Genomic DNA, 12054 nt, shown 5'->3' with positions numbered 1-12054 from the left:
TCCTTTGGACCACTTCAGCAAGGCCGGGAGGGGGATCTCGTTGTCTGGGCATCCCAGGACTTCCAGACCCACTGCCCAGGCTTGTGCCCCAAGGAGGTCACTTCAGTGCTACCACAGCTGTTTGACTTCACTCCCAGAGATACATTCCACTGTCTCTCGAGGCAGAAGAAGAGTTTGGATTTGATATCCTGCCTTTCACTCCCTTTAAGGAGTCTCAAAGCGGCTAACATTCTCCTTTCCCTTCCTCCCCCATAACAAACACTCTGTGAGGTGAGTGGGGCTGAGAGACTTCAAAGAAGTGTGACTGGCCCAAGGTCACCCAGCAGCTGCATGTGGAGGAGCGGAGACGCGAACCCGGTTCCCCAGATAACGAGACTACCGCTCTTAACCACACCACCACACTGGCTCTCTGTATGTGGGCAGACGGATGCCCACAACAGCATGGCTTAAAGTAGAAATAGAAGTCTTGGATAAAGTGTAGAGCTAGCAGCCCTGGACTGAAGGTTACAAAAAGCCCCCGGAAGCACATCGTTTTAAGTCCTAAGGGATCTGGCAGTATGGTTAAAAGGATGTTTTCTAGGGTACTGATTTTATTACTTGAAAACAGAGGTGAAGAACTGCAAGCACGGAAACTAAATGCGCCCCTATTTAGCCTTTGGGACTAAGGTCCCAGGGCAGCTCACAGCATTTTGAAATGCAACATAAAAAATGGTGGGCAGCCAAACTGCAAAGATGATGCTTGCAAGGAAGATGGAAAGGGGACACATGGTGGAAACTGCCATCTTCTTCATGGTTAGACTGCAACCCACTATATACAAAGGCTGGAGTCACATCCTTGGGGCTCTGCACATACTGGCATTGTGCCACTGCCCCCACCCCCAGTATGTGGTACCAAGAATATGGCCAACGAGGGAATGCAGCCCTTTTAAGACCTATGAAACCTTTTAAGACCTATGCAGGGACTGTGACTTGGGAAACAATAATCATATTGGACAGGAACTCCATAACATCTTTAATCTTTAAAGCGGATCTGATCTGCAGTTGTCCAGGCAACCTAATCTGTGCTCAAAAACAAACAAAAACGGGATCCCATCTTCAACCAATGTCACCTTTGTGTCATTACTGCCCTCTGGAGACTTTTCGTTCACATTTGGCACGACGCATGAATTAACAAATCTCAGCACATAAAGTCTTGCGTGCTCCCAAGCATTTTGCAATTCCTGCCAGTGACTCCCGAGTCTTGACTGCCCAGCTTACGCCAGACGCATGGAGATACGGTACACAAAATATATGTGGACCTACTGAACAGTTGCAAGGAAAACTCTTTCTATATTTTATTTCTTTGCTTCTGTCCTGTCCCCCCCACTTGCTGCAACTGAAAAGAGCAGCATTACTATCAAGTAGAAAACCAGGCTGACAACACTTTTAAAAACACACACAAGAACATAAATACAAATTAATTGTTCCCAGGGGCTATTTCCTCTTTCTCCACATCAGTCTGTCGAGAGAAACTTCTTGGTGAAAAGTTCCATGAAAATACCCAATAAATTTATGCACACATACAAAGAGATATCCTTTATGCAGAGTTCAAAAGCACTGTTTCTGCCTGTAATGCGCACAGGCATTACACTGTTTGCGCCGTTGCGGGAGGCAAAGGCAGCAGCGCAATCCAAGCCTTAGCATCACCGTTGCTTCCAAATCAAATTCACTGCGAAGGGGAAGGTGGCAGCCTTGCTTTTGAGCTGGCCAGGCAACCAGCCACCAAAGTTCAAGTGGAAGGGAAGGTCTTCGGTACTATTCCAGAAGGTCCAAACTCATCTTGTCAACTCTTTACATGAAATTCTCCTCTCTCTCCCTGCCTGGATAAAAGTACACACCGCTCTGTCCTCCCCGCTCCCCCAGTTCTTCACTCCTTTCGGCCGCACAGGGGAAAGGACTCCCAAACAAACTGCCGACACATTGGGCACTGCTTGAAATATTTCACGCATTCGTCGCACAGGCAGGTGTGCCGGCAAGGGAGGAGCACCCAGTTGACAGCCCTGTTCTGGCAGACGATGCAGTCCTTGCTGTTTTCATCTGGCAGGTCCGCCTCGTCCTCAGCCAGCCCGGCTTTCTCCAGGAGGACGCGGTCCTCTGTCCTGTCACCCGAGGGAGGGCTGCTTAGAGATGAGGCGTTGCTGTTGGCAGACATGAAAAGTTGCTAGGGGTTGGGAACATGAAGAGGCAGGGAGAAAAGAGATAAACGTTTAGGTATAATACAGTGGTACCTCGGGTTACAGATGCTTCAGGTTACATACGCTTCAGGTTCACTAACCCAGAAATAGTACCTCGGCTTAAGAACTTTGTTTCAGGATGAGAACAGAAATTGTGCAGCAGCGGGAGGCCCCATTAGCTAAAGTGATGCTTCAGGTTAAGAACAGTTTCAGGTTAAGAACCGACCTCCAGAACGAATTAAGTTCTTCACCCAAGGTACCACTGTACAGGGGTCAGCAAACTTTTTCAGCAGGGGGCTGGTTCACTGTCCTTCAGACCTTGTGGGAGGCCAGACTATATATATATATTTTGGGGGGGGGGAATGAAGGAATTCCTATGCCCCACAAATAACCCAGAGATACATTTTAAATAAAAGGACACATTCTACTCATGTAAAAACATGCTGATTCCCGGACCGTCCGCGGGCCGGATTGAGAAGGCGACTGGGCCGGATCCGGCCCCTGGACCTTAGTTTGCCTACCCATGGCACAATATGTTAAGAATACTGAAAGCATGCACACAAACACAGAGGGTGCTTCAGTGCCCAGGAGTCAGGAGTGGTCTGAAGACAAGGACTGGGGAATGTATTCTATGGCAGACCAGCTTCTCTCTGATGGAGAGCTGGAAGGGGAATAGTCGCCCCCATTCACAGCGTGATCAGAAACAGAGAGAGAGACAGAAGCTGAGCAGCTTAGGAAGGAGTTACCCAGTTATGAGATAATGACAACAGAACCAGGAGGGAGGGAGCAGCTAGTTGAGACGTCCCTTGAGCGTGGGGGATCCCCCCCCCCTCACCACGGACTCGGAGGTCTGAACGTATCAGAGAGCAAAGGAGTCAGAGGGAGGGAGGAACTTCCTACTGGTGCCTAAAACGCTGCAGAAGTCGGAAGGAGGATTAGACTAGCCAACTGCCCTCCTTGCAGAGAGCTGTGTGCTTGTGCTTGCAACATGACGCTGTAATAAAAGGACTATTAATCTATCAACTGCTCGTTAATTCTTATCTGTGAAGTTACCGAAGGGAGGGGAGGACTCTCCATGCCTGACACCAGGTCTTCCATGTTTTGCAGCCCATGGGCATTTTCAAAATATGCCATGGGGAGACTCTGCTATGAAACTTAAGCTTCAGGGCCCGTAACCTAGAGAGGTCCCAGAAGAGGATTTAGTGCACACTGCTTACAAAATTGTGCTTTAAAAAACTGCATCATGCATGTGTATAACATTTCCCAAATTTTCCCGGGTTTCTAGCAAGAGAAATGTAACTTGGCCTCCAAGCAGAGTAGGATTAGGTAATAGAAACAGCTTGCACCACTTCAGATTGCATGTCGGCAATACTATTTTTTAGGTGTTCCCCTATGCAGAAAGGATCGTGCAAGTGGAAAACTACAAACAAGAAGCAAGGGAGACCAAGGGTAAAATCTTCTTAATGAGATTATAATTTTATTTTATTAATAATAAAACAGCTTCCCATCAGATGTCAAGGAGACAGAGAACTACACAATTTTCAGAAGACAACTGAAGGCAGTTCCGTATTGGGAAGTTTTTAACATTCGACGTTTTATTGTGATTTTCTGTTTTACTGGAAGCCTCCCAGAGTGGCTGAGGAATAAATAATAAAATTATTATGATTATTTTATATTTTTTACTTGCAGGTAGTGTTTTACAAAGGGGGAGAATTCAAAAATGTGACGAGTCACCTACGGTCCATTATCTCATCTCGTTCTGCTCCATACCTGGGTTGCAACCAACTGCATTTGCAAAAATGCGTTTTGATCACTCTGCAGTTGCGGAATTGGCATTTCTGGGTTGCAGAAGTAAACTAGAGGAAAATGCACAGATCGGTGACCCAGGGGCACCCTGCTCTACACCCAAGCCTAAGCATCTCCAGGTTAAAAGAACGGTGTTAGCGGTCCTAGGAAATGATCTGCCTAAGTCTCTGGAGAGTTGCTGCTACTCAATATTGTTAATATTGGACAGGATGGGCAACTGGCCTGATGCAAACCGAGGCAGTTATTTCCAGCCACTTTTGAGATCCCAAAGCTTACCTTTAGATCATGAAATTGACCCTGGGCCATGAGGAGATACTGATACAGGATTCGACAGGAAAGCCTGTAACTGTCATCAGTAACGTGAATTATAGATACCATAGAAATCTATGAAAAGAAAAGAAAACATTTGAATTCTATGCTGCTTATTGTTCAAACAACATCCAACCCGACTGCAAAGAACAAGGCATTGTAGGCGATGAAATAATCAAACAGTCCTTAATAGTCATTTCCAAGGAGCTAATACCCATAGCTTGTTTAGAATTGCCTTGATCACTTTGGGTTCAGATTCCAATATTCATCCTGCCACACAGCCATCGATTTTTACTAATATATTACACCGAAACAGAGCATTGAAATTTATACACGGTCTTTCATATTACATCATTTTAAGCGAAGGGGCAAAATTCCTTCCTCAATTTTAATGTCTGGTCTTAATTATTGATTTTATTTGCTGCTACAGGTCTTTGTTTAGGTTGCCTGTTTTTATGGGCTAGTGATAAATCTCAAAAGATTTATTAACCACTAGTAAGATTTTAACATAAAGTCCCAGAAATGGTTACAATGATATACGATAGTTACAGAAATGAATAAAATCATTACGATTATAAAAGCGTTCCAAATAGAATACAACTGTATCTAAAGGTTTGTTTTTTTATAAAAGCACCTCAGAGTGGATGCTTTTAAAAGTGAACTATGCAACCTTCATTTTATTTCTTCATATAGAAATCATTGCAGTCATCAGGTTTCCTACTCTGAGTCTAGTGAAATCCCTGAGGGTAGTAATTCTGCCTTATACTAAGGCCAATTAAGTAAACCAGTTCAACTTCATTAATCGCCTACCCAAATTTCAGGTCCAGCCAGGTAAAACTTATGCATGTGAAGTGATTGGTAATGAACTCTGTGACTATTTCCAGCAGACTAAAACAGACCTGGCTTCTCAATCTGTGGGATATGGCAAGCTCTCTAATAACTATTTTTCTAATCCAAGGATCCAGGATGAGATGTCATTTTAAAGAAGGAATAATATTAGCACACACCAATAGCTATGACAAAAAGCAAAAGCAAGTCCCCTGCCAACTCTGTTTGATGGCAATTTTTCACAGACAATTCAAAGCAAACTCCTGTCCCAGTTCCTTTTCTCAAGAAAGAGGTTACCTACAATGTCATATATTTCTCTGTTGCCTTCATCCTCCAGCGTCAGCAGTGCAACTAGCGGGTACCGAGATCTGGGCACGGGGCCAAAGTCAATGATTTGTGTCTCTTTGGGTACCTGGCAGTGCTTCCCCGCTTTGTCAGATGTCTTGACGCTTTGTTTGTGTCAAGGAACAGAACCGCAAATAAAGAAAAATGCAATGTTTGGGCCACAGATGTTCTTGGACGGGGCTCAAGATGCACTCATGTATCCAGCATCAAACTTGGCTTTGCCCGGCACAGATGAACTGTGTTGCGTTCCATCTGTTACAAGCACGGAACAGTGGTGCCTCGCAAGACGAAATTAATCCGTTCCGTGAGGCTCTTCGTATAGCGTTTTTTTCGTCTTGCGAAGCAAGCCCATTGACAGCTTAGCGGATTAGCGCTATTAGCGGTTTAGCGGCTTTTAGCGATCAGCTGTTAAGCGGCTTATCAGCGGATCAGCTGATAAGCGGCTTAGGGCTTAGGAAAAGGAGGGAAAAAGGGGAAAAACCCCGCAGGAACTCGCAAGACATTTTCGTCTTGCGAAGCAAGCCCATAGGGAAATTCGTTTTGCGAAGCGCCTCCAAAACGGAAAACCCTTTCGTCTAGCGGGTTTTCCGTCTTGCGAGGCGTTCGTCTTGCGGGGCACCACTGAATTTAGCATTTGTTACAAAGTTTGGCCTCTGTCAGGGCAATCCTACACATGTATATTTCAAAGTCTCACTGGCTTCAGAGAAACTTGCTGCATGGAGAGTAGGGATCAGATTATACCTGATTAATCTCAAGGGTTTGGGACCCCCCGCCACACTTTTTAAGATTTCCAGTAGCCACAGGGAGGTGGCCTCAGTGCTCTGCATGACTGCCACTCCCTGTGGTTAGCATGGAGAGAATAAATTATGCAGAAACCAAGAACGAATTATGGAAGATTAGCAAATGCAGGCAAATCTACTTTATTTACAAAATTGGGCCCAATCACAATTTGCCTTTTCTTAGTGCAAGATCTAAGTTACTATGGACTAGAATTTATATTTGTTATGGCAAAGGCAAAGGTAAAGGTAAAGAGCCCTGGGACGGTTAAGTCCAGTCAAAGGCGACTACAGGGTTGTGGCGCTCATCTCGCTTTCAGGTCGAGGGAGCCAGCGTTTGTCCACAGACAGCTTTCCAGGTCATGTGGCCAGCAGGACTAAACCGCTTCTGGCACAATGGGACACTGTGATGGAAACCAGAGCACACGGAAACGTTGTTTACCTTCCCGCTGCAGCAGTACCTATTTATCTACTTGCACTGGCATGCTTTCGAACTGCTAGGTTGGCAGGAGCTGGGAAAGAGCAACGGGAGCTCACTCCATCGCGGGGATTCGAACTGCCAACCTTCTGATCGGCAAGCCCAAGAGGCTCAGTGGTTTAGACCACATTTGTTATGGCAGACAACCATCAGCATCCAAGGGCTGACAAAAGAATGAGGAGTTATCGATTTCCTGCTCCTTTGATTGTGCAACTGCTACAAAGGAAGCTGTCTTGCATCAAACCAAACCATTGGTCCATCTAGTCCTGTGCTGTTGACAATGATTGGCAGCTGGATATGGCATGGATTGAACCTGGGACTTTTTGCATGCAAGGCAGACCCTCTACCACTGAGCTATGTATCTTCCCCAAAGCAAACCAAGAGAATGCAATGGTTAAGCATGCCCACTGGCTTTCCATGATAGTGAAGCAGTGCATGTAGGAGCAGAGCAAATGGCCAAAGAGGCTGTTTTATCTTCTGCTGATCAGCTGTTTAGTGGCAGCCAAGCAGCGAGTTAAGAGGAAAGAGAGCTACAGCAGACAGCTTCCAAAGAATTAAGTACCTAGAGCCAAAAGGTATTCTGCGTTTAAGTTAATTCTCCAATTTACACATTCATTTCTATGTGCAGCAAAAAGGAAGACTTCCAAACTGTAGCCCACTCTTGTCCTCACCCCGTAAAGAGGTGAAAGGAGAAACAATCCTCAAAACCTTTCAATAATGAGGTTTATATTCTAAATAATGAGGCTGTTGATTTTAAATAGACTAAGTACAGTGGTGCCTCGCAAAACGAAATTAATTCGTTCCGCAAGTTTTTTCTTCTTGCGAGTTTTTCGTCTTGCGAAGCACGGTTTCCCATAGGAATGCATTGAAAATCAATCAATGCGTTCCTATGGAGACCGTCCGGGGACAGAGGGGAAGCGCCGCGCGCCTTCCCCTCTGTCCCCGGACCTGTTTTAAAGCAAGGGAAGGGGCAGCGGGGAGAAGATCGCTTCTCCCCGTTGCCGCCCCTTGGTTCAAAAGGGGTCCGGGGAGAGACCTCTGTCCCCGGAGATTGCGGGGCTGGCAACGGGGAGAAGCAATCTTCTCCCCGCCACCCCTTGCTTCAAAAGAGGTCCGGGGAAAGCGGGGAAGACGCGCTGCGCTTCCCCGCTATCCCTGGAGCTTGCGGGGCAAGCTTCGTTTTGCGAAGCAAGCCCATAGGGAAATGCGTCTTGCAAAGCGGCTAAGAAAATGAAAAACTCCTTCGTCTAGCGAGTTTTTCGTCTTCCGAGGCGTTCGTCTTGCGGGGTACCACTGTACAAGGAAGACTGATGGGCAGTAAGGGCACTAGACACCCATTCTCTGGAATCTTCTCTCCTGGCTTTCTCAACTTTTTGCTAGATCCATTGGGGCTAGAAACCTGCTTTAGATGATTTGCTTAGAAGCAGAGCTGTTCCAAGATTCTGAAACTCTACAAAGCCAAAGAGACGCAACTCTGATCAAAGGATACCAATACTGCTGGCGGTAGAGGTACTCGTCATACACTGCATCCTCAAAGGCCTGTGGAGTTTTTATTCGAAAGCAGTAAGCGTGTTTCTGCAGAGCTTCGTGGATCTTCTGCACGCTGCAGCCCCAGTAGCACGTTAGGAGGCAGTCTTCCAGGCAATCAGGCACCAGCGTTATGCCATCTTATGGGGAGAAAGAAAAGAACATGGAGTCACAAACAGGAGTTTTGAAAACTGAAAGGTCCAAAGGTTGGGGGGAAATCCATTACACTTGTGCCCCGCAAGACGAATGCCTCGCAAAACGAAAAACGCGCAAGACGAAAGGGTTTTTCGGTTTTTGCGTCGCTTCGCTAGACGAATTTCCCTATGGGTTTGCTTCGCAAGACGAAACGTCTTGCGAGTTCTTGCGAGTTTTTTTCCTTTTTCTTAAAGCCGTTAAGGTGTTAATAGCCGCTAAGCCGCTAACAGCCGTGCTTCGCAAGACGAAAAAACCGCAAGACGAAGAGACTCGCAGAACGGATTAATTTTGTCTTGCGAGGCACCACTGTATGTCAATTCCAAATACTGTAACTATGTAGCAGGGAAAGCATCGTTTTTGATGAAAATCACCAAGTCCCTAAATCTTTCATGCTTGACACCTCTTCTTCAGGCGATGAAAGGGCTTTTCCAGACAACTGATGAATTTGCCACCAGGTTTTTGAAATGTAACACACAAGTCATCACCAATGGATTAATTTTTTTTTCTTTTTTTTACTGGATTTCCCCCGTGAACAGTAAATCCAGATTAGATGGGGGAAATAAACTGTCTGCCATTTGGCTGCCAGTGACACGGTGAGGCCACCAGAGAAAACTTGCATGTGTGAGGAGCACCCAAAATCTTATTTCATAGAAACGAACGCCATAAAGGGGGACGCGGGTGGCGCTGTGATCTAAACAACAGCGCCTAGGTCAGCGGTTTGAATCCCCGTGACAGGGTGAGCTCCCGTTGTTCGGTCCTAGCTTCTACCCACCTAGCAGTTCGAAAGCACGTCAAAGTGCAAGTAGATAAATAGGTACCGCTCCAGCGGGAGGGTAAACGGTGTTTCCGTGCGCTGCTCTGGTTCGCCAGAAGCAGCTTAGTCATGCTGGCCACATGACCTGGAAGCTGTACGCCGGCTCCCTCGGCCAATAAAGCGAGATGAGCACCGCAACCCCAGAGTCGGCCACGACTGGACCTAATGGTCAGGGGTACCTTTACCTTTTTAACTTCAGAAAACATGCAACTTCTTTGAGCGAGACTAAGTTTGAAGCACATTTAGATTGTTTGTCTCCTGGAGAAGAACGATCAAGCCCAAAACGCGTTGCTATTGTCACCTGGTGGCAGCTATCTAACAATTCACTAGGGAAGCTCCTCTGCACAGCTGTGACACTCAGACCCTGGCTGGTCACTGTGAGAATAGGATGCTGGAGTAAATGAGCCTTTGTTCTGATCCAGCAGGGCTGCTCCTATGGTTCCCTGTTAATGTGTTTGCGTCCTGTCATCCCTCTGGCACAGAGCACAGGTATCCATGAGATTAGTGGCGTTTTCATGCTGCCACGTTCATACTGACAGTGTAAAACCTACATTAGCAAGGATGCCAGTTGACAGTACACGGTGTATGTCCTCTGCATGACCATATGCTAGAAGAAATAAATATAGTCAAGCAGATCAAGGAAGCTATAATCTCTTTGCAGGGACCAGCTTAAACTGGGTCAGCTCATTTCTGTTAAAAGGGTCTAACAGGGATAGTTGCTACGGGTAAATCGATAGCCAGCGCTTGGCATAGAAGGGAAGGGGGAGGGGGAGAAAATTTGAACAGCAACCAAAACACACAATCTACTGACTTGCAACTGAAGCCGTTTCCAGGTTTTTTATTTCCAAGCTGAATGGGTTTTTCACTTGCCGCATCTGTTTCTGGGACACTTTCACAGTCGATTCAGCTTCGTCTGAATTTCTCAGAATCACGGGAACGTCCCACCCAAACCTAAGCAGCATGAAATGAAATCAACAGAAATGCTTAATATTAACAACAGTCAAATCTGGTGATGGTACAGCCAAAAGGCAACAACTGTCTTAGAATCATAGAATCCTAGAGTTGGAAGAGACCACAAGGGCCATCGAGTCCAACCCCCTCCCAAGCAGGAAACACCATCAGAGCACTCCTGACATATGGTTGTCAAGCCTCTGCTTAAAGACCTCCAAAGAAGGAGACTCCACCACACTCCTTGGCAGCAAATTCCACTGTCAAACAGCTCTTACTGTCAGGAAGTTCTTCCTAATGTTTAGGTGGAATCTTCTTTCTTGTAGTTTGGATCCATTGCTCCGTGTCCACTTCTCTGGAGCAGCTGAAAACAACCTTTCTCCCTCCTCTATGTGACATCCTTTTATATATTTGAACATGGCTATCATATCACCCCTTAACCTCCTCTTCTCCAGGCTAAACATGCCCTGCTCCCTTAGCCGTTCTTCATAAGGCATCGTTTCCAGGCCTTTGACCATTTTGGTTGCCCTCCTCTGGACCCGTTCCAGTTTGTCAGTGTCCTTCTTGAACTGTGGTGCCCAGAACTGGACACAGTACTCCAGGTGAGGTCTGACCAGAGCAGAATACAGTGGCACTATTACTTCCCTTGATCTAGATGCTATACTCCTATCTTTTGGGCACCACAGTTGGGCACCACATTTACTTCTCGCAATGAGGGAACTGCCAGGAGGCCCTTGGCGCTGGACCTCAGCGTCCGGGCAGAATGATGGGGGTGGAGACGCTCCTTCAGGTATACAGGACCGAGGCTGTTTAGGGCTTTCAAGGTCAGCACCAACACTTTGAATTGTGCTCAGAAACGTACTGGGGGCCAATGTAGGTCTTTCAAGACCGGTGTTATGTGGTCTTGGCAGCCGCCCCCAGTCACCAGTCTAGCTGCCGCATTCTGGATTAGTTGTATTATAGCAGCATCCTCCCCCCCCCACACTTTCCCAGATGTAGCCCCCCCTCACCTCCTTAGAGCTTTATTACGTCTCTAACGACTATCTTTCTATACGTTTTATGGCTTTCCCCATTTGATCTGTGTTTGTTTTCAATTTGTCAAAGCCGCCTTGCGTCTCTGTCTGGGAGGAGATAAATTAATAATCATAATATTAATAATAATAATAAATAATATGCCTCCCTCCCTCCCAATCATCATCATAATAATATGCCTCCCCCCCTCCACAGCTCCCCATCTCCCGCTTGCCCCCCTTCATTCACTGGATTTCTCTCTTTCCCCCCCCCCAGCCAAGCCCCCTCCCCTCCCTGGACCCCCCTCCTCCTTGCTTCCCCCTCCCCCCGTGACCTCTGACCCCCCTCCCCCCCGCTCCCCACTGACCAGCCCATGACCAGGCCGCTGGTAACCAGGAAGCAGATGAAGACGACGGAGATGTAGAAGAGGGGCGAGTATTCGTACAGCGCGACCAGGAACGCGGCAGCCATCGGGGAGAAAGAGGCGCCGCCGCCGCCTCAGCACCTCTTTGTTGTTGGCCCACGGCGCCTGCGCGAACGAAGCCCGCGCATGCCCGCCAGGGGCCAACGAAGCCTCCGCGGCTGCCCTTTCTTCCCTTCCTCTTTGCCCTTCGTTCTCCGCTCGCCCGTCAAACGCGGCGCGGTACGTGAGGGGCGGAGCCTCGGCCCCTTCACAAACTACAACTCCCAGAATTCCAAGGGGGGAAGCCGGGGCAGGTGGAATGTGTGTGAACAGGGAAAAGAGGTAGACGAAAAACCCGGGACTCCACGTCGCCATCTGGTGGCAATACTAATAATGATAAT

General features: G+C 47.2%; 1 protein-coding gene across 1 annotated transcript; it reads right to left on the bottom strand.

Annotated features, from left to right (window-relative positions):
- Positions 1 to 995: 995 nt before the first annotated feature.
- Positions 996 to 11839, bottom strand: CGRRF1 (cell growth regulator with ring finger domain 1). The gene is made up of 6 exons (XM_081865298.1): positions 11618 to 11839; positions 10103 to 10242; positions 8245 to 8422; positions 5458 to 5605; positions 4296 to 4403; positions 996 to 2200 (listed from the first exon to the last, which is right to left on the bottom strand). Exons 1-6 carry the CDS (start codon positions 11719 to 11721, stop codon positions 1907 to 1909), a joined length of 972 nt encoding a protein of 323 aa, XP_081721424.1. The 5' UTR covers positions 11722 to 11839; the 3' UTR covers positions 996 to 1906.
- Between the last annotated feature and the right edge of the window lie 215 nt (positions 11840 to 12054).

The sequence above is a fragment of the Podarcis erhardii genome (assembly GCF_964252035.2).
Source record: "Podarcis erhardii genome assembly, chromosome: 1".
Classification (NCBI taxonomy): Eukaryota; Metazoa; Chordata; class Lepidosauria; order Squamata; family Lacertidae; genus Podarcis; species Podarcis erhardii.
Note: the sequence above shows the minus strand (reverse complement) of the source record. Positions and strands in the feature narration are given on the sequence as shown.

Bases quoted from the DNA above. Each gene is read 5' to 3' on its own strand.
- CGRRF1 (XM_081865298.1), bottom strand. From the start codon at position 11,721: ATGGCTGCCGCGTTCCTGGTCGCGCTGTACGAATACTCGCCCCTCTTC. The intron at 5,606-8,244 runs GTATCCTTTGAT...ACACAAACAAAG, and splicing joins CTCTACCGCCAGCAGTATTG to CGTCAAGACATCTGACAAAG. The intron at 2,201-4,295 runs GTAAGCTTTGGG...CCCAACCCCTAG, and splicing joins GTCAATTTCATGATCTAAAG to CAACTTTTCATGTCTGCCAA.